The sequence below is a fragment of the Salmo salar genome, chromosome 19 (assembly GCF_965601325.2).
Source record: "Salmo salar chromosome 19, fSalSal1, whole genome shotgun sequence".
Taxonomy (NCBI): Eukaryota; Metazoa; Chordata; class Actinopteri; order Salmoniformes; family Salmonidae; genus Salmo; species Salmo salar.
Window position 1 is genome coordinate 51,153,607 of NC_138309.1, and position 21,738 is coordinate 51,175,344.

Sequence of the window (21,738 nt, forward strand, 5' to 3'; positions counted from 1 at the left end):
GTAGATGTAGCAGCAGTGTTAGATGACTTACTGTATGAGGTGGTTATGGGTAGATGTAGCAGCAGTGTGTTAGATGACTTACTGTATGAGGTAGTTATGGGTAGATGTAGCAGCAGTGTGTTAGATGACTTACTGTATGAGGTGGTTATGGGTAGATGTAGCAGCAGTGTTAGATGACTTACTGTATGAGGTGGTTATGGGTAGATGTAGCAGCAGTGTTAGATGACTTACTGTATGAGGTGGTTATGGGTAGATGTAGCAGCAGTGTTAGATGACTTACTGTATGAGATGGTTATGGGTAGATGTAGCAGCAGTGTGTTAGATGACTTACTGTATGAGGTGGTTATGGGTAGATGTAGCAGCAGTGTTAGATGACTTACTGTATGAGGTGGTTATGGGTAGATGTAGCACCAGTGTTAGATGACTTACTGTATGAGGTGGTTATGGGTAGATGTAGCAGCAGTGTGTTAGATGACTTACTGTATGAGGTGGTTATGGGTAGATGTAGCAGCGGTGTTAGATGACTTACTGTATGAGGTGGTTATGGGTAGATGTAGCAGCAGTGTTAGATGACTTACTGTATGAGGTGGTTATGGGTAGATGTAGCAGCAGTGTTAGATGACTTACTGTATGAGGTGGTTATGGGTAGATGTAGCAGCAGTGTTGGATGACTTACTGTATGAGGTGGTTATGGGTAGATGTAGCAGCAGTGTGTTAGATGACTTACTGTATGAGGTGGTTATGGGTAGATGTAGCAGCAGTGTGTTAGATGACTTACTGTATGAGGTGGTTATGGGTAGATGTAGCAGCAGTGTTAGATGACTTACTGTATGAGGTGGTTATGGGTAGATGTAGCAGCAGTGTGTTAGATGACGTACTGTATGAGGTAGTTATGGGTAGATGTAGCAGCAGTGTTAGATGACTTACTGTATGAGGTGGTTATGGGTAGATGTAGCAGCAGTGTGTTAGATGACTTACTGTATGAGGTGGTTATGGGTAGATATAGCAGCAGTGTTAGATGACTTACTGTATGAGGTGGTTATGGGTAGATGTAGCAGCAGTGTTAGATGACTTACTGTATGAGATGGTTATGGGTAGATGTAGCAGCAGTGTTAGATGACTTACTGTATGAGGTGGTTATGGGTAGATGTAGCAGCAGTGTTGGATGACTTACTGTATGAGGTGGTTATGGGTAGATGTAGCAGCAGTGTGTTAGATGACTTACTGTATGAGGTGGTTATGGGTAGATGTAGCAGCAGTGTGTTAGATGACTTACTGTATGAGGTGGTTATGGGTAGATGTAGCAGCAGTGTGTTAGATGACTTACTGTATGAGGTGGTTATGGGTAGATGTAGCAGCAGTGTTAGATGACTTACTGTATGAGGTGGTTATGGGTAGATGTAGCAGCAGTGTGTTAGATGACTTACTGTATGAGGTAGTTATGGGTAGATGTAGCAGCAGTGTTAGATGACTTACTGTATGAGGTGGTTATGGGTAGATGTAGCAGCAGTGTGTTAGATGACTTACTGTATGAGGTGGTTATGGGTAGATATAGCAGCAGTGTTAGATGACTTACTGTATGAGGTGGTTATGGGTAGATGTAGCAGCAGTGTTAGATGACTTACTGTATGAGATGGTTATGGGTAGATGTAGCAGCCGTGTTAGATGACTTACTGTATGAGGTGGTTATGGGTAGATGTAGCAGCAGTGTTAGATGACTTACTGTATGAGGTGGTTATGGGTAGATGTAGCAGCAGTGTGTTAGATGACTTACTGTATTAGGTGGTTATGGGTAGATGTAGCAGCAGTGTGTTAGATGACTTACTGTATGAGGTGGTTATGGGTAGATGTAGCAGCAGTGTTAGATGACTTACTGTATGAGGTGGTTATGGGTAGATGTAGCAGCAGTGTGTTAGATGACTTACTGTATGAGGTGGTTATGGGTAGATGTAGCAGCAGTGTGTTAGATGACTTACTGTATGAGGTGGTTATGGCTAGATGTAGCAGCAGTGTGTTAGATGACTTACTGTATGAGGTGGTTATGGGTAGATGTAGCAGCAGTGTGTTAGATGACTTACTGTATGAGGTGGTTATGGGTAGATGTAGCAGCAGTGTGTTAGATGACTTACTGTAGGAGGTGGTTATGGGTAGATGTAGCAGCAGTGTTAGATGACTTACTGTATGAGATGGTTATGGGTAGATGTAGCAGCAGTGTGTTAGATGACTTACTGTATGAGGTGGTTATGGGTAGATGTAGCAGCAGTGTTAGATGACTTACTGTATGAGGTGGTTATGGGTAGATGTAGCAGCAGTGTTAGATGACTTACTGTATGAGGTGGTTATGGGTAGATGTAGCAGCAGTGTTAGATGACTTACTGTATGAGGTGGTTATGGGTAGATGTAGCAGCAGTGTGTTAGATTACTTACTGTATGAGGTTGTTATGGGTAGATGTAGCAGCAGTGTGTTAGATGACTTACTGTATGAGGTGGTTATGGGTAGATGTAGCAGCAGTGTTAGATGACTTACTGTATGAGGTGGTTATGGGTAGATGTAGCAGCAGTGTGTTAGATGACTTACTGTATGAGGTAGTTATGGGTAGATGTAGCAGCAGTGTGTTAGATGACTTACTGTATGAGGTGGTTATGGGTAGATGTAGCAGCAGTGTGTTAGATGACTTACTGTATGAGGTGGTTATCGGTAGATGTAGCAGCAGTGTTAGATGACTTACTGTATGAGGTGGTTATGGGTAGATGTAGCAGCAGTGTTAGATGACTTACTGTATGAGGTGGTTAAGGGTAGATGTAGCAGCAGTGTTAGATTACTTACTGTATGAGATGGTTATGGGTAGATGTAGCAGCAGTGTGTTAGATGACTTACTGTATGAGGTGGTTATGGGTAGATGTAGCAGCAGTGTTAGATGACTTACTGTATGAGGTGGTTATGGGTAGATGTAGCAGCAGTGTGTTAGATGACTTACTGTATGAGGTGGTTATGGGTAGATGTAGCAGCAGTGTTAGATGACTTACTGTATGAGGTGGTTATGGGTAGATGTAGCAGCAGTGTTAGATGACTTACTGTATGAGGTGGTTATGGGTAGATGTAGCAGCAGTGTTAGATGACTTACTGTATGAGGTAGTTATGGGTAGATGTAGCAGCAGTGTGTTAGATGACTTACTGTATGAGGTGGTTATGGGTAGATGTAGCAGCAGTGTGTTAGATGACTTACTGTATGAGATGGTTATGGGTAGATGTAGCAGCAGTGTGTTAGATGACTTACTGTATGAGGTGGTTATGGGTAGATGTAGCAGCAGTGTTAGATGACTTACTGTATGAGGTGGTTATGGGTAGATGTAGCAGCAGTGTTAGATGACTTACTGTATGAGGTGGTTATGGGTAGATGTAGCAGCAGTGTTAGATGACTTACTGTATGAGGTGGTTATGGGTAGATGTAGCAGCAGTGTGTTAGATTACTTACTGTATGAGGTGGTTATGGGTAGATGTAGCAGCAGTGTTAGATGACTTACTGTATGAGATGGTTATGGGTATATGTAGCAGCAGTGTTAGATTACTTACTGTATGAGGTGGTTATGGGTAGATGTAGCAGCAGTGTTAGATGACTTACTGTATGAGGTTGTTATGGGTAGATGTAGCAGCAGTGTGTTAGATGACTTACTGTATGAGGTGGTTATGGGTAGATGTAGCAGCAGTGTTAGATGACTTACTGTATGAGGTGGTTATGGGTAGATGTAGCAGCAGTGTGTTAGATGACTTACTGTATGAGGTAGTTATGGGTAGATGTAGCAGCAGTGTGTTAGATGACTTACTGTATGAGGTGGTTATGGGTAGATGTAGCAGCAGTGTTAGATGACTTACTGTATGAGGTGGTTATGGGTAGATGTAGCAGCAGTGTTAGATGACTTACTGTATGAGGTGGTTAAGGGTAGATGTAGCAGCAGTGTTAGATTACTTACTGTATGAGATGGTTATGGGTAGATGTAGCAGCAGTGTGTTAGATGACTTACTGTATGAGGTGGTTATGGGTAGATGTAGCAGCAGTGTTAGATGACTTACTGTATGAGGTGGTTATGGGTAGATGTAGCAGCAGTGTGTTAGATGACTTACTGTATGAGGTGGTTATGGGTAGATGTAGCAGCAGTGTGTTAGATGACTTACTGTATGAGGTAGTTATGGGTAGATGTAGCAGCAGTGTTAGATGACTTACTGTATGAGGTGGTTATGGGTAGATGTAGCAGCAGTGTGTTAGATGACTTACTGTATGAGGTGGTTATGGGTAGATGTAGCAGCAGTGTTAGATGACTTACTGTATGAGGTGGTTATGGGTAGATGTAGCAGCAGTGTTAGATGACTTACTGTATGAGGTGGTTAAGGGTAGATGTAGCAGCAGTGTTAGATGACTTACTGTATGAGATGGTTATGGGTAGATGTAGCAGCAGTGTGTTAGATGACTTACTGTATGAGATGGTTATGGGTAGATGTAGCAGCAGAGCTCACACTAAATATATAAGCGTAACCCTTATAACACATGCACACGGTGAGGGTGTGACTGGGGTGGGATGGAAGCAGGCAGAGAAGGGTGGAGTCCATGCTGCAGTAGGGGACGGGCCTTGTCTGGTCCTCTGACCAATCGGTGAGTGTGGTGGCGTGATGACAGGTACACAGACAAATGAAGCACAAGGACTCAGAGAGGATGGTTTCAGCTGTGACTTTATTACAGTTACCACTGTCACATTCACAGAGAGGGATGGAGAGGAAGAGAGCGAGACGGAGAAAGATAACAAGAATGGAGAGGAAGAGACGGAGAGAGAGAAAGAGACAAAGAGAGGGAATGGGAGAGATGAAGAGCAAGAGAGATAAATACGAGGTAGGAGAAATAGAGAGCAATAGAAGTGAGTCCATATGACTAGAACAGAGGGACATCCTGATATGGGCATGTGAGAGTGGCTTACAGGACGGAATGGGAGCAGTGTGGGGGTTGGCTTGGCAACACAGAAACAGGAAATTAAAAAGAACGAGCTTTAAACTCAGAAAGAAAAGCTGAGAATAGAAGGCTGTGGTCATTTTCATAAAGCCACTACTGCCTGAACTCACCCATTTGCATTCCTCCCTCCCTCCTTATGTCATCAGATGAGCTCTAATGAAACTTCTCTCAAATCAATCACACCGACCACTCGTATCTCATACACACAATTCCTTGCAGAAAAAGCACACCAAGGCTCATCAATGTAGCATGCACTGTGCTGTGCAAAATAGAGCTTCTCTTAGTAAAATATGTCTCCTCCACTTCTAACTAACCTTAGCAGATATACGCTGACATTCTGCAACTATCATCTAGTCTGGCCTGGAGAATAGGAATGATGTGTGTTTGTGTATGGGTGAGCATGTATAGGACGTCTGTGCGGGGCATGCATGTGTACAAAATGACCCGTTCTGAGAAATGTTTGGAGAAGAGGGTGTGCTCGTATGGATTTCAAACGGCTCTAACGGCTGTTCAGTTGATATCGACAAAAACTAACCAAAAACAGACCTAGACAGACGGATGAACAGATGGTGAAACTCAAAAGTCATGAGGACCGGCAGTCTTTATTGGAAACGGGGGGAAATACAAAAACCATAATAATAATATAATACAATATAACAAAAACAGAGAGAGAAACAGACAGAGGGTGGGAGGAGAGGGGGTGAAAGGGGGGCGTCAAGGTGAAGGAGGGGGCGGTGTGTGTGTGTGTCCATGTGTGTGTGTGTGGAGGCAGAAATTAGGAATTGAAGGAGCTCTTACACGCAGCCTTTATGGCGCCACAGTTAATGGGCACAAAGGGGCGCCGTGCAGCGCGTCGCAGTCTGATGATGTCGCGGCACATGTGGCGTGCCAGCTTGGTGAGGCGGGTTGCCTGCAGCAGGAAAGCCTGCTTTGTCTTCGTGGAGGACTTGGGGCTGCCACTGTTACGCACCGGCACCATGTGACTGGACTGGCGGGGGCCGTGGCCACGCGACCGAGGCTCCTAGAGGGAGAGAGGGCCAACATTAGTACCCATTCTGCATGACGGAGAAAAACAACTGTCCTACATTATATATTTATCAGTATGTTCAGTAATATTGATTCTGCAGAATAAGCCCCTGGGGTACAGTAGTTTAAGGTGAGGTCTTACGTTGGGCACAGGGCTGGGTGGGGTCTTCTCCTCGGGCCCCTCCGCTCTGCTTGGCATCTTAAGGCCACCGTACTTCTTCCAGTACATCCAGCACGACACACACAGGCGACACTGCATGTTGGGTGGCCCCCACGAGTACCACTGGGCTGATTGTGTCGCTGTACACACACACATTCTGCATGTTAGGACTCATACACCTCATCAAAGCATAATCAATAAACATGATCAAGTCATCCTCTTAAACACCATTTCCCAGTCTGATGAGGGATGGATGGATGGATGGACGAAGGTGTACTTACAGTAGCAGCTCTCACAGGCTCGTCCTCCCCCCGCTGCATGGTAGGCTCCAGGCCCCGCCCCATTCACCGTCGCCATCTTCCCATTGGTCACTGAGATCTGGTTAGGGTTGGGCTTATTGCTGCGAAACAAGAGGGAGGTAGATACACAACAAATCTTCAACATGAATCCTCTAACGCTGAAGACACACTGTATATGGACATGATTGTGCACTAACACTCACACACAAACACTTAGACACTCAATCAATAGCACACACACACACACACACACACACACACTTACTATGTGGGGATGTAAACCTGCTTCAGTTTGCTTTCTGCTTCTGCTGCCTTCAGTCTCTTCTGCTCAGAGAGAAAGACAGAGAGGAGGGTTAGACTACTAGCCAATAAGACCAGAGAACAGCTTGGCACTGGATGCTGCGGTATGGCTAACAGCTAGGTTAGCTAGCAGGAGTGGTGTAGAGATACGGAGACTGACCTGCTGTACGTATCGGTCTGTTGTCTTCCACATGTAATAATACTCTATTATACTGGTCAGAGACTTCCACGGTAACTAAAGAGGGAAAAGGAGAGAGATGGTATTAACGCTCATGTTTTTTTACGTCTGTGTCAGATCCCTCATGAATATTGATGAGCAGGCCGACCAGGGTTATTCTGAAACCAACTCAGACGCAAAAACACACACACACACACAAATAAGATGGCGCCATACTGTATGGCTGACATCTTGCAAGCTCCAACCCAACTTTGCAATTTAGTGATTATTTTAGCATTGATCCTTACCTTTTTTATGCACAAAATGACTGACAAGAACTTTTGACCATCAGATCGGCAGTTACTAACCTAATTCCGGCTTCAACTTAGACTCATCTGCCCTTTGTATAATTCTGACCCAATTTTCCCGACTATCCAAGAGGAAATGCCGGCGACAAAGAGGCAGGAGAGGGGAGCCCTAGCAAGATTACGACAAAGGGAAAACCGGCCACTTCTTCCCTCCATTCTATTGGCCAATGTAGTCTCTTGATAATAAGATGGATGACCTCCGATCGCAGATTTGCAACCAACGGGACTCTAGAAACTGCAATATTCTCTGCTTTTCTGAAACGTGGCTTTCGGACAAGATAACCCCCTGTGGCTATCCAAATCAAAGTATTTTCCATTCACTGAGCAGACAGGACATTGGATTCAGGGAAGTTAAGAGGGGGAGGGGTATGCCTCTTCATCAACAACAAATGGTGTGCTGAACTCTCGACCTATTGTTCACCCTTCTTGGAATACCTGATGGTCAAATGTCAACCCTTTTACCTCCCAAGAGTTTTCAGCTGTTATTGTGACTGCTGTATATATCACCTCAGGACAAGAAAAACAACAAGCAGGCACTTAAACTGTATGAGGGTATAAACAAGCAGGAAACCATACACCCCGAAGGCTGCTTTCCTTCTGCGTCATTAAGACATGTAGAGGTCTGCGCGGGACTGAGCAATTAATCCCGCTCCCACAGCTTTTCATACCGCACCCGCCCACACCTGCTGGCTTCCTGTCCGACTCCCACCCGCCCACACCTGCTGGCTTCCTGTCCGACTCCCACCCGCTACAGCAAGAATTGCTCCCAAACCCAACCACAGTCCCGCAAAAAAAAAATTGGGGGGGGGGCCGTCATTGTAAAGAAGAATTTGTGTCGTCTGGGTTAGGGTTTGGCCGGTGTAGGCCATCATTGTAAAGAAGAATTTGTTCTTAACTGACTTGCCTAGTTAAATAAAGGTTACATAAATAAAAAAAATATATATATATATATAAATATATATATAAAAAATATATATATAAATAAAACACACACACAGTCGTGGCCAAAAGTTTTGAGAATGACACAAATATTAATTTCCACAAAGTCTGCTGCTTCAGTGCCATCATCAGATATTTTTGTCAGATGTTACTATGGAATACTGAAGTATAATTACAAGCATTTCATACGTGACAATTACATGAATTTGATGCAAAGAGTCAATATTTGCAGTGTTGACCCTTCTTTTTCAAGACCTCTGCAATCTGCCCTGGCATGCTGTCAATTAACTTCTGGGCCACATCCTGATTGAAGGCAGCCCATTCTTGCATAATCAATGCTTGGAGTTTGTCAGGATTTGTGGGTTTTGATTTGTCAACCGGCCTCTTGAGGATTGACCACAAGTTCTCAATGGGATTAAGGTCTGGGGAGTTTCATGGCCATGGACCCAAAATATCGATGTTTTGTTCCCCGAGCCACTTAGTTATCACTTTTGCCTTATGGCAAGGTGCTCCATCATGCTGGAAAAGGCATTGTTCATCACCAAACTGTTCCTGGATGATTGGGAGAACTTGCTCTCGGAGGATGTGTTGGTACCATTCTTTATTCATGGCTGTGTTCTTAGGCAAAATTGTGAGTGAGCCCACTCCCTTGGCTGAGAAGCAACCCCACACATGAATGGTCTCGGGATGCTTTACTGTTGGCATGACACAGGACTGATGGTAGCGCTCACCTTGTCTTCTCCGGACAAGCTTTTTTCCAGATGCCCCAAACCATCGGAAAGGGGATTCATCAGAGAAAATGACTTTACCCCAGTCCTCAGCAGTCCCTGCACCTTTTGCAGAATAACAGTCTGTCCCTGATGTTTTTCCTGGAGAGAAGTGGCTTCTTTGCTGCCCTTCTTGACACCAGCCCATCCCCCAAAAGTCTTTGCCTCACTGTGCGTGCAGATGGACTCACACCTGCCTGCTGCCATTCCTGAGCAAGCTCTGTACTGGTGGTGCCCTGATCACGCAGCTGAATCAACTTTAGGAGACAGTCCTGGCGCTTGCTGGACTTTCTTTGGCGCCCTGAAGCCTTCTTCACAACAATTGAACCGCTCTCCTTGAAGTTCTTGATGATCCAATAAATGGTTGATTTAGGTGCAATCTTACTGGCAGCAATATCCTTGCCTGTGAAGCCCTTTTTGTGCAAAGCAATGATGACGGCACGTGTTTCCTTGCAGGTAACCATGATTGACAGAGGAAGAACAATGATTCCAAGCACCATCTTCCATTTGAAGCTTCCAGTCTGTTATTCGAACTCAATCAGCATGACAGAGTGATCTCCAGCCTTGTCCTCGTCAACACTCACACCTGTCTTAACGAGAGAATCACTGACATGATGTCAGCTGGTCCTTTTCTGGCAGGGCTGAAATGCAGTGGAAATGATTTTGGGGGGGATTCAGTTCATTTGCACGGCAAAGAGGGACTTTGCAATTAATTGCAATTCATCTGATCACTCTCCATAACATTCTGGAGTATATGCAAATTGCCATCATACATGCAGCAGACTGAAAGTTTACATTTGTGTCATTCTCAAATGTTTTGGCCACGACTGTGTGTGTGTGTGTGTGTGTGTGTGTGTGTGTGTGTGTATATATATATATATATATATAATATATTTTACCTTTAACTAGGCAAGTCAGTTAAGAACAAGTTCTTATTTAAAATGAGGGCCTACCCCGGCCAAACCCTAACCCAGACGACACTGGGCCAATTGTGCGCCAACCTATGGGACTCCCAATCACGGCTGGTTGTGATACAGCCCGGAATCGTACCAGTACATTTTGAACTGATTATGGTGGCGATTTGACACAATTACAATCATGATCCTGAATTGGACTTGCATTTTTCTGGTCTCCGACTTGACTTGGTCTCGAACCCGTCACCCCCCCGGGGTCTTGTGTTCGATACCACCTCAAGACGAACACTGCTATCTGTATTACTAGGCTATATCAGCCAATAGGCTAGACGTAGTGTGAAGACAGCAGACTTGCACTCTCTCTTGAGCTATGTTTTGTAGCCTACCTTTAAGGAGTGGCTAAACTATAGGCTAATTATATTTAGGAAGTACATTTCTTTGGAAAGATAACTGCCCCATGCTTCTCCGCCGATGCATATGCTATAACCTACTCTATTTAATTGAGACCACACTCGCACCTGATCTCACACGTGTGGCTACTGAACTTGAAGCAGCAAGAATGATGAGAGTGGACACTTGTACTTTCTCTTGAGCTATGTTCTGCATATCGGATATAGCCTACCTTTTAGGAGGACAATTTGCAGGCAGAGACAATAAATGGGTAATCAATATTTATTAAAAATGAAAAAGTGCAACACTTGCTCACCATGGTGACCTCTACGTGCGCTGCGCCTTTTAAATTATGATGACATTTTTTTGATTGCACCTCGACTCACGTTGGTTGAGTGCCCAACACTTCCTTCCATTATTAATATATATTTACAAACACTGTAGTAAGCTACACTCACTAGCCAGTTTATTAGGTACACCACCCCGTTCACAAAAATGGATCACTCCTACAGACAGTGAGTCACGTGGCCGTGGCTTGCTATATAAAGTAGGCAGACAGGTATCGAGGCATTCAGTTACTGTTTGATTGAACATTGGAATGGGTAAAACGTGTGACCTAAGTAACTCTGAGCGTGGTATGATTGTCAGGGCCAGGCACGCCGGATACAGTATCTCAGAAACAGACGCCCTCCTGGGCTTTCCACACACGACGGCGTCTAGAGTTTCCAGAGAATGGTGCGACAAACAAAAAAACATCTAGTCAGTGGCAGTGCTGTGGGCGAAAGGAATCGTGCAAGCTAATAGGTGGTCCACAAACAGCCAAATAACAGCACAGTACAACAGTGGTGTCCAGAACGGCATCTTGGAACGCACAACTTGTCGATCCTTGTCACGAATGGGCTATTGCGGCTGATTCCACACTTATCAGCTAACCGGGTTCCACTCCTATCAGCTAAAAACAAGAAGCTGCTCCAGTGGGCACGTCATTACCAACACTTGAGGAGTGGAAAAACATTGCCTGGTCTGACGAATCTCGGTTTCCAGTTGCGTCATACTGATGGCTTTGGCGTCAGCAGCACCAGTCCATGGACCCTTCCTGCCTGATGTCAACGGTACTGGAGGCAAAGGGGGGTCCGACTCGGTACTAGATGGGTGTACCTAATAAACTGGCCCGTGATTGTATAACTGCCCATGCATAGGTAGCCTACTCTATTTCACTGAGACCACACATATACTAGGCACACTTGATCTCGCATGCCCAACTAGGAGAGGAGAGGTAGGCTACTTAACTTGAAGTAACGAATTCTGAAAGTGTGTGAATAATGTGACAAAGATGTGCTTTTAATACAATAGGTAGGCTAACGCATACAAAGCAGAAAGACAACCGTTTCCAAATAATCAGCGGGACAAGAAGAATATTTTCATCCCAAATTTGACGATCTATATGACTGCCCACTCCCAAAAATGCAGACCAAGCCGCAATGACCTTTGTCGGGACCTGCAGCCCTCTAACATAATGCCCAACATCCATCAACACGTATCCTTCGACACTATGGGCGATAAAGACCACTGTTACCCGTGATGCACTCTTGAGAAATGATCCTCTGAATCGGAGGCTACGCTACAAGGCTGGTTTGCTGGTGCTGATTCAAATAGGTTCCGGGACTCCGCCAATAGCGTCGACGAGCTAACCACCTCCATCACCTGCTTCATTAGGAAATGCATCACCAATGTTGTCCCCACAGGGAAGGTTTGCTGCTTCCCCAATAAAAAGCCCTGGATTAACACAGAGGATGGCACAAAGCTAAAAGAACAGGGATAGCGCACACAGGGCTATTGCAGTCAACCCAGAGGATACGGCTGAGGACATGAACGAGTCCAAGAAGTCAAGCTACGACCTCCGCAGAGCCCTCAAACAAGCAAAAGGACAAAGTAGGAACGAGGTGGAATCCTATTACATACGCTCCGACGCGTGTGGCAGGGGCTACAGTCCACTACAGATTACAAAGGACGACCCAGCCGTGATCTGCCTAACGATGCCTCTCTACCAGACGAACTCAATACATTTTATGCATGCCTCGACAAAAACAACACCGCGCCGTGCACAAGGGCCCCCGCTGACCCAGGGGACTGGGTGATCTCGCTCTCCGAGGCCGACGTGAGTAAGGTTTTAAAATCAGGTCAACACTCATAAGTCCGCAGCGCCAGACGGTATTCCAGGGCGCGATTTCAGAGCATGTGCAGTACAGCTGGCAGGCATCTCCACGGTCATTTTCAACGGTCATTTTCAACCTCTCCTTGTCCCAGTCTGTAATCCCCACGTCTTAAAATGACTATCATCATTCCTGTTCCTAAGAACTCTAAGGCTTCATGCCACAATGACTATCACCCTGTAGCTCTCACATCTGTAATCATGAAGTGCTTTGAGAGGCTGGTTATGGCACACATCAACTCCATCATCCCAGACACCCTAGACCCACTCCAGTTAGCATACTGCTCCAACAGATCCATAGACGATGCAAACTCCACACTGCCTTCACCCACTTAGATAAGAGGAATACATATGAAAATGCTGTTCATTGACTACAGCTCAGCGTTCAACACCATTGTCCCTCCAAGATCGTCATCAAGCTCGGGACCCTGGAACGAACACCTCCCCCTCTGCAACTGCATCCTAGACTTCCTGACGGGCTGACTCCAGGTGGTGAGGGTAGGCAACATCACCTCCACCTAGGGTTGTAAAGGGTCAGACATTTTCCAGAAATTTTCCATGGGAAGTTAAACCCGGGAATTTTGCTTAGATTCATCAAAAAAAGTTACTTATAACCGCAAACTTTTTTTGTGGGATACACATAAAGCAATTCTAGGGCTTGTGGCATATTTTGGTTAAACTATCCCCAATTCAATGGAATTGCAACCCTCCGCATGCACAGTGCATTCTTCCATCACATGTATAGCTGATTCTCAAGCTCTTGCACACTAATGAGATGCTATTGAGCCCACACTACATGCTTTCTGGTAAGTTTTGATTACAGTACTGGGTGGGGTGAATATATTTTATATGACATACATGATTTTTTGTTAACTAGCAAATAGTAGCCTACAGCAAAGTGTGTTTAAATCATTTCTAACTTGTTAACAATTTCTGCTAGTTAGTTTTTGCTGCCATGTGGATTTTAGCTCGCTTGAGCCTGCTAACTGAGGAGTGTTCATTTACCTGTTTCCATACATGTTTCATTTTAAAACATTTATCTTACAAAGGAGTTGTTTAATCCAGCGTTTCTTAAAGTATGGGTTGTGACGTAAATGTATAATTAGTTCATTAATTACCTGAATTTATTTGGCCAAGTGCAACGGCGCTCTCGGTTCAGTTTGGCAGCTGTACGAGTGATAGAGGGAGATGCCCGCGTGCTTCGCGGTTTACCGGATCTTTTTTCTGCAGTTTTGTTGGAGATCACTCCGCGACCCCGACGCTGCGGTTCAGCCACTGACCTGTTTTTCCGCTCGCCATCACTCACCGCTGTCATGAAACGGACTCATGCTAGTTCTGACTGAGCTCAATCATCATGAAACGCAAATACAATGATGACTTTTTTGTCACTTTCATACAAACTTTGAGAAATAACGAGGAGCGCCCACAATGTGTTTTGTTTGGGAAAGCGCTTAGTAATGAGTCTCTCAAAATGAACAAATTAATAAAAACGACACGTCCTGATCAAACACAGGGATTTCTTCCAGAACAGGGCAGAATGCTTCAGGAAACAATGCTTCGAAAGTGGAAAAGTAAGTCAACTAGCAAGGCATTGTTGTCATTTTATAACAGGCGATGATAAGCAGAAATAAGGATGTTCTATCTCTCATAGTAGTGAGTTTCTCTTTCAAACAATCCCCTGGCCTTGTAATGTTACACAGCTAACGTTAGCCAAAGCAAGCTAACTAACTACTGATAGTGCAACCCTAAGTAACAGTACAGATGAACCATCAGATCCTCCTCTCCACCCTCTCCGAGTTGGGTATCTCCGGCGCGGCTCACTCTTGGATTGCGTCCTACCTGACAGGTCGCTCCTACCAGGTGGCGTGGCGAGAATCCGTCTCCGCACCACGTGCTCTCACCACTGGTGTCCCCCAGGGCTCAGTTCTAGACCCTCTCCTATTCTCGCTATACACCAAGTCACTTGGCTCTGTCATATCCTCACATGGTCTCTCCTATCATTGCTACGCAGACGACACACAATTAATCTTCTCCTTTCCCCCTTCTGATAACCAGGTGGCGAATCGCATCTCTGCATGTCTGGCAGACATATCAGTGTGGATGACGGATCACCACCTCAAGCTGAACCTCGGCAAGACGGAGCTGCTCTTCCTCCCGGGGAAGGACTGCCCTTTCCATGATCTCGCCATCACGGTGGACAACTCCATTGTGTCCTCCTCCCAGAGTGCTAAGAGCCTCGGCGTGACCCTGGACAACACCCTGTCGTTCTCCGCTAACATCAAGGCAGTGACCCGATCCTGTAGGTTCATGCTATACAACATTCGCAGAGTACGACCCTGCCTTACACAGGAAGCGGCGCAGGTCCTAATCCAGGCACTTGTAATCTCCCGTCTGGATTACTGCAACTCCCTGTTGGCAGGGCTCCTTGCCTGTGCCATTAAACCCCTACAACTCATCCAGAACGCCGCAGCCCGTCTGGTGTTCAACCTTCCCAAGTTCTCTCACGTCACCCCACTCCTCCGCACACTCCACTGGCTCCCAGTTGAAGCTCGCATCTGCTACAAGACCATGGTGCTTGCCTACGGAGCTGTGAGGGGAACGGCACCTCCGTACCTTCAGGCTCTGATCAGGCCCTACACCCAAACAAGGGCACTGCGTTCATCCACCTCTGGCCTGCTGGCCCCCCTACCTCTGCGGAAGCACAGTTCCCGCTCAGCCCAGTCAAAACTGTTCGCTGCTCTGGCACCCCAATGGTGGAACAAGCTCCCTCACGACGCCAGGACAGCGGAGTCAATCACCACCTTCCGGAGACACCTGAAACCCCACCTCTTTAAGGAATACCTGGGATAGGATAAAGCAATCCTTTTGCCCCCCCCCCCCCCCCCCCAAAGATATAGATGTACTATTGTAAAGTGGTTGTTCCACTGGATATCATAAGGTGAATGCACCCATTTGTAAGTCGCTCTGGATAAGAGCGTCTGCTAAATGACGTAAATGACGTAAAAAATATGAAAAATTATCAGGCCTACTGTACATTTTACTGTAGAAACTATTGTTGAAAACTAGTCTAGGTTGGAACTGTTGCTGTTAAAATACAAGTAATACTTTTTATTCTGAACTGGAATAGACTGATTTAAGCAAGATGGTTTTTGAGGCAAACACACACAGTTCTGGGTTGCTCATCTGCAACAGGAAGCGGTCTCCTGCCTGACTGAGAAAGCAGTAGATGTTCTGATCCAGTTTGGCACCACATACATATGCAAGTCAGGGTTCTCAAGTACAGAAACAGTGTCAATGCTGTGCATGACCTCAGTGTTGCACTATTAAAACCTGAGCCCAGAATAGACATGCTTGTTGAAAACTTCAACCAGCCATACACCTCTCATTAGGACTGTGTGTTTTCTAGTCTATGTCTGTGTGATGTGATCAATCAGTTTATTCCAGTTCAGAATAAAAAAAAACATTGTATTTTAACAGCAACAGTTCCAACCTAGACTTTCTATCAACAATAATTTATACAGTAAGATGTGGGCCTGATCAGTGGGCCTGATCATTTTTTATCTGTACTGTTACTTAGGGTTACACGATCAAAAAGCCTGTGTGTGTGTGTGTTCTGTTATACATCTGTGTGATGTGATCAATCTGTTTATTCCAGTTCAGAATGAAAATTATTTATTGTATTTTAACAGCAACAGTTCCAACCTAGACAGGTATGTACGAGTGTTTTTAACGGGGAAAAATAAACATGAAAATATATTTATGGGTATTTCATTGTTATTTGTTTGTCTATATTGCTTTTTTTTAGGCATAAAGGCAATGAAATGTACCAATATTTACTTATGGTTGCATATTTTCCTAAGCTTGGGTCCCAGGAAAACACATAATTCTCATTTGGGTCCCAGGCTGAAAAAGTTTAAGAACCCCTGGTTTAATCTAACTGCTTAACTATTTACCTGTACATGGAATTGTATTTGTTTTTTATTACTAATTTTTTCCTAATCTTTACAGGAAAATGCTGTGTGGAGACATTTCACTGCAGCTAATGTAGAAGGAAAAGCTGTGTACATTTGCAAATACTGTGCCAAATCATATGTGAAGAATGCAACAAAGATGCAGAATCATCTGGCCAAGTGCATAAAGTTCCCTCAGCGCTCACAACAAGCAACCTCTGACAAAAGTCCCTCTACTTCGATTTGAGGTGAAAATGATGAATCAGACACCTTATCGATAGCAACAGCTCATGGTCCACCTGGAATCAGAAGTTTTTTTGACTCAATGGAGAACGTAGTCAGAGAAATGCTGATTAATGTCTTGCTCGAGCTGTGTATGCAACTGGTTCACCTCTGATATTCACACGCAATGTGTATCGGAAGAGATTTCCGAATGTGCTTCGCCCAGCATACACCCCTCCAACCAGACAAGCTTTATCTACTCATTTGCTGGATGCAGAGTTCAACAAAGTTCAAGTGAAGGTCAAGCAAATCATAGAGAAAGCAGACTGATTGCAATCATCTCTGGTGGGTGGTCGAATGTTCGTGGGCAAGGAATAATTAACTACATGATCTCCACCCCTCAAACAGTATTCTACAAGAGCACAGACACAAGGGACAACAGACACATCGGTCTCTACATTGCAGATGAGCTGAAGGCAGTCAATGACCATGGACCACAGAAGGTATTTGCACTGGTGACAGACAATGCTGCCAACATGAAGGCTGCTTGGTCTAAAGTGGAGGAGTCCTACCCTCACATCACACCCATTGGCTGTGCTGCTCATGCATTGAATCTGCTCCTCAAGGACATCATAGCACTGAAAAAAAGGGATACGCTCTACAAGAGAGCCAAGGAAATGGTTAGGCATGTGAAGGGTCATCAAGTTATAGCAGCAATCTACCTCACCAAGCAAAGTGAGAAGAACAAGAGCACCACATTGAAGCTGCCCAACAACACCCATTGGGGTGGTGTTGTAATCATGTTTGACAGTCTCCTGGAGGGGATGATGTCTCTCCAAGAAATGGCCATATCACAGTCTGCCGATATGGACAGCCCCATCAGCAGCCTGAAACTCCTGAAACCTATAGCAGTAGCCATTGCACGAATTGAGGGAGACAATGCCATCCTGTCTGATGTTCAGACTCTGCTTGCAGATGTAAGAGAAGAAATCCATACTGCCCTGCCCACTTCACTGTTACTCCAAGCAGAGGAAACTGCACTTCTGAAATACATCAAAAAGCGTGAAGACTTCTGCCTGAAGCCCATACACGCCGCATCGTACATGTTGGAAACCAAGAATGCTAGCAAGAGCATCCTGTCTGGTGCAGAGATCAACAAGACCTATGGTGTAATTTTTTTATATATTTTTTTATTTTAACCAGGTAGGCCAGTTGAGAACAGGTTCTCATTTACAACTGCGACCTGGCCAAGATAAAGCATAGCAGTGTGACAAAAACAACAGAGTTACACATAAACAAACGTACAGTCAATAACAAAAAGGAAAAGAAAAATAGAAAGTTCTATGTACAGTGTGTGCAAATGTAGAGGAGTAGGGAGGTAGGCAATAAATAGGCCATAGAGGTGAAAAATAATTACAACTTAGCATTAATACTGGAGTGATATATGTGCAGATGATGATGTGCAAGTAGAGATACTGGTGTGCAAAAGAGCAAGAGGGTAAGTAATAATATGGGGATGAGGTAGTCAGGTGTGCTATTTACAGATTGGCTGTGTACAGGTACAGTGATCGGTAAGCTGCTCTGACAGCTGATGCTTAAAGTTAGAGAGGGAGATATGAGATTTGGAACTGGAAGGAAAGGCAGTGTTGGGTAATACATGGGGCTTTGGTGATAAAACGGATGGCACTGTGATAGACTACATCCAGTTTGCTGAGTAGAGTGTTGGGGGCTATTTTGTAAATGACATTGCCGACGTCAAGGATCGGTAGGATTTGTCAGTTTTACGAGGGTATGTTTGGCGGCATGAGTATAGGAGGCTTTGTTGCAAAATAGGAAGCAGATTGTAGATTTAATTTTGGATTGGAGATGCTTAATGTGAGTCTGGAAGGAGAGTTTACAGTCTAACCAGACACGTAGGTATTTGTAGTTGTCCACATATTCTAGGTCAGAACCGTCCAGAGTAGTGATGCTAGTCGAGCTGGAGGCTGCGGGCAGCAGTCAGTTGAAGAGCATGCAATTAGTTTTACTAGCATTTAAGGGTAGTTGGATGCCACAGAATGAGTGTTGTATGGCGTTGAAGCTCGTTTGGAGGGTTGTTAACACAGTGTCCAAAGAAAGTCCAGAAGTATACAGAATGGTGTCATCTGCGTAGAGGTGGATCAAAGACTCACCAGCAGCAAGAGCGACATCATTGATATATACAGAGAAAAGAGTCAGCCAGAGAATTGAGCCCTGTGGTTCCCCATAGACGGCCAGAGGTACGGACAACAGGCCCTCCGATTTGACACACTGAAATCTTATCTGAGAAGTAGTTGGTGAACCAGGCGAGGCAGTCATTTGAGAAGCCAAGGCTATTGAGTCTACCGATAAGAATGCGGTGATTGACAGAGTCGAAAGCCTTGGCCAGGTCGATGAAAACGGCTGCACAGTACTGTCTTTTATCGATGGCGGTTATGATATTGTTTAGGACCTTGAGCGTGGCTGAGGTTCAACCATGACCAGCTCGGAAACAAGATTGGATAATGGAGAAGGTACGGTGGGATTCGAAATGGTCGGTGATCTGTTTATTAACTTGGCTTTCGAAGATTTTAGAAAGGCAGGGCAGGATGGATGTAGTTCTATAACAGTTTGGGTCTAAGGTGTCTCCTCCTTTGAAGAGGGGGATGACAGCGGCAGCTTTCCAATCTTTGGGGATCTCAGACGATACGAAAGATAGGTTGAATAGGCTAGTAATAGGGGTTGCAACAATTTCGGCAGATAATCTTAGAAAGAGATGGTCCAGATTGTCTAGCCCAGCTGAATTGTAGGGATCCAGATTTTGCAGCTCTTTCAGAACATCAGCTGTTTGGATTTGGGTGAAGGAGAAGCGGGGGAGGTTTGGGCAAGTTGCTGCAGGGGGTGCTGAGGTTAGCCAGGTGGAAAGCCTGGCTAACACTGTCAGTGGTGACAGTGTTAGCCAGGTGGAAAGTATGGCCAGCCGTGGAAAAATGTTTATTGAAATGATCGATTATCGTAGATTTATCAGTGGTGACAGTGTTTCCTATCCTCAGTGCAGTGGGCAGCTGGGAGGAGGTGCTCTTATTCTCCATGCACTTGACAGTGTCCCAAAACATTTTGGAATTAGTGCTACAGGAAGCAAATTTCTGTTTGAAAAAGCTAGCCTTAGCTTTCCTAACTGACTGAGTATATTGGTTCCTGACTTCCCTGAAGAGTTGCATATCGCGGGGGCTATTCGATGCTAATGCAGAACGCCACAGGATGTTTTTGTGCTGGTCAAGGGCAGTCAAGTCTGGGGTGAACCAAGGGCTATATCTGTTCTTAGTTCTACATTTTTAGAATGGGGCATGCTTATTTAAGATGGAGAGAAAATAACTTTTGCAGAACAACCAGGCATCCTCTACTGACAGGATGAGGTCAATATCCTTCCAGGGCCCGGGCCATGTCTGTTAGAAAGGCCTGCTCGCTGAAGTGTTTTAGGAAGCGTTTGACAGTGATGAGGGGTGGATGTTTGACCACGGACCCATTACGCACGCAGGCAATGAGGCAGTGATCGCTGAGATCCTGGTTGAAGTCAGCAGAGGTGTATTTTGAGGGCAAGTTGGTCAGGATGATATCTAAGAGGGTGCCCATGGTTACGGATTTTGGGTTGTACCTGGTAAATTCCTTGATAATTTGTGAGATTAAGGGCATCTAGCTTTGATTGTAGGACGGCCAGGGTGTTAAGCATATCCCAGTTTAGGTCACCTAACAGTACAAACTCTGAAGATAGATGGGGGGCAATCAATTCACATATGGTGTCCAGGGCACAGCTGGGGGCTGAAGGGGGTCTATAACAAGCGGCAACGGTGAGATTTGTTTCTGGAAAGGTGGATTTTCAAAAGAAGAAGCTCGAATTGTTTGGGCACAGACCTGGATAGTATGACAGAACTCTGCAGGCTCTCTCTGCAGTAGATTGCAACTCCGCCCCCTTTGGCAGTTCTATCTTGTCGGAAAATGGTATAGTTAAGGATGGAAATTTCTGTATTTTTGGTGGCCTTCCTAAGCCGGGACTCAGACACGGCTAGGACATCCGTGTTGGCGAAGTGTGCTAAAGCAGTGAATAAAACAAACTTAGGGAGGAGGCTTCTAATGTTAACATGCATGAAACCAAGGCTTTTACGATTACAGAAGTCAACAAATGAGAGCGCCTGGGGAATGGGAGTGATGCTGGGGGCTGCAGGGACTGGGTTAACTTCTACATCACCAGAGGAGGAGTAGGATAAGAGTACGGCTAAAGGCTAAAAGAACTGGTCGTCTAGTGCGTTCGGAACAGAGTAAAGGGGGAAGGTTTCTGGGCATAGAAGGATAGATTCAACGCATAATGTACAGACAAGGGTATGGTAGGATGTGAGTACAGTGGAGCCTAGGCATTGAGTGACGATGACAGAGGTTTTGTCTCTAGAAGCACCATTTAAGCCAGGTGCGGTCACTGCATGTGTGGGGGGTGGAACAACAGGGCATATTGAGCAGGACTGGAGGCTCTACAGTGAAATAAGACAAAAATTACTAACAAAAACAGCAATAGACAAGGCATATTGACATTAGGGAGAGGCATGTGTAGCTGAGTAATCATAGGGTCCAGTGAGTAGCTAGGCGAGCTGAAGGCACAGAGATTCAGACAGCTAGCAGGCCGGGGCTAGCAGATGGGCCTCAGGGGGACGTCGCAACGGGGGAGCCTGTTGAAACCCCCTCAGACGGTTACATCGGCAGACCAGTCGTGATGGATCGGCGGGGCTCCATATTGGCAGCAAAGGGTCCAGGCCAATTGGCAAAAGAGGTATTGAAGCCCGGGGATTATCTGTTGGATTTCATCGGCAAGCCGGGAGATGAGCCTAGCTCGAGGCTAACTGGTGCTTGCTTCGGGACAGAAATCCCCTCGGACGGTTACATCGGCAGACCAGTCGTGATGGATCGGCGGGGCTCCGTATTGGCAGCAAAGGGTCCAGGCCAATTGGCAAAAGAGGTATTGAAGCCCGGGGATTATCTGTTGGATTT

General features: G+C 45.3%; 1 protein-coding gene across 1 annotated transcript in view; it reads right to left on the reverse strand.

Moving 5' to 3' along the window:
* Positions 1-21,738, reverse strand: part of LOC106578940 (metastasis-associated protein MTA3) — a 63,198-nt gene that overhangs the window by 16,906 nt on the left and 24,554 nt on the right. Inside the window, exons 10-14 of the mRNA XM_014158228.3 lie at positions 6,946-7,020; positions 6,751-6,809; positions 6,468-6,586; positions 6,169-6,326; positions 5,799-6,021 (exon numbers count right to left, since the gene is read on the reverse strand). Coding sequence (XP_014013703.2) covers positions 5,799-6,021; positions 6,169-6,326; positions 6,468-6,586; positions 6,751-6,809; positions 6,946-7,020 — 634 coding nt within the window. The remainder of the gene's footprint in view (positions 1-5,798; positions 6,022-6,168; positions 6,327-6,467; positions 6,587-6,750; positions 6,810-6,945; positions 7,021-21,738) is intronic.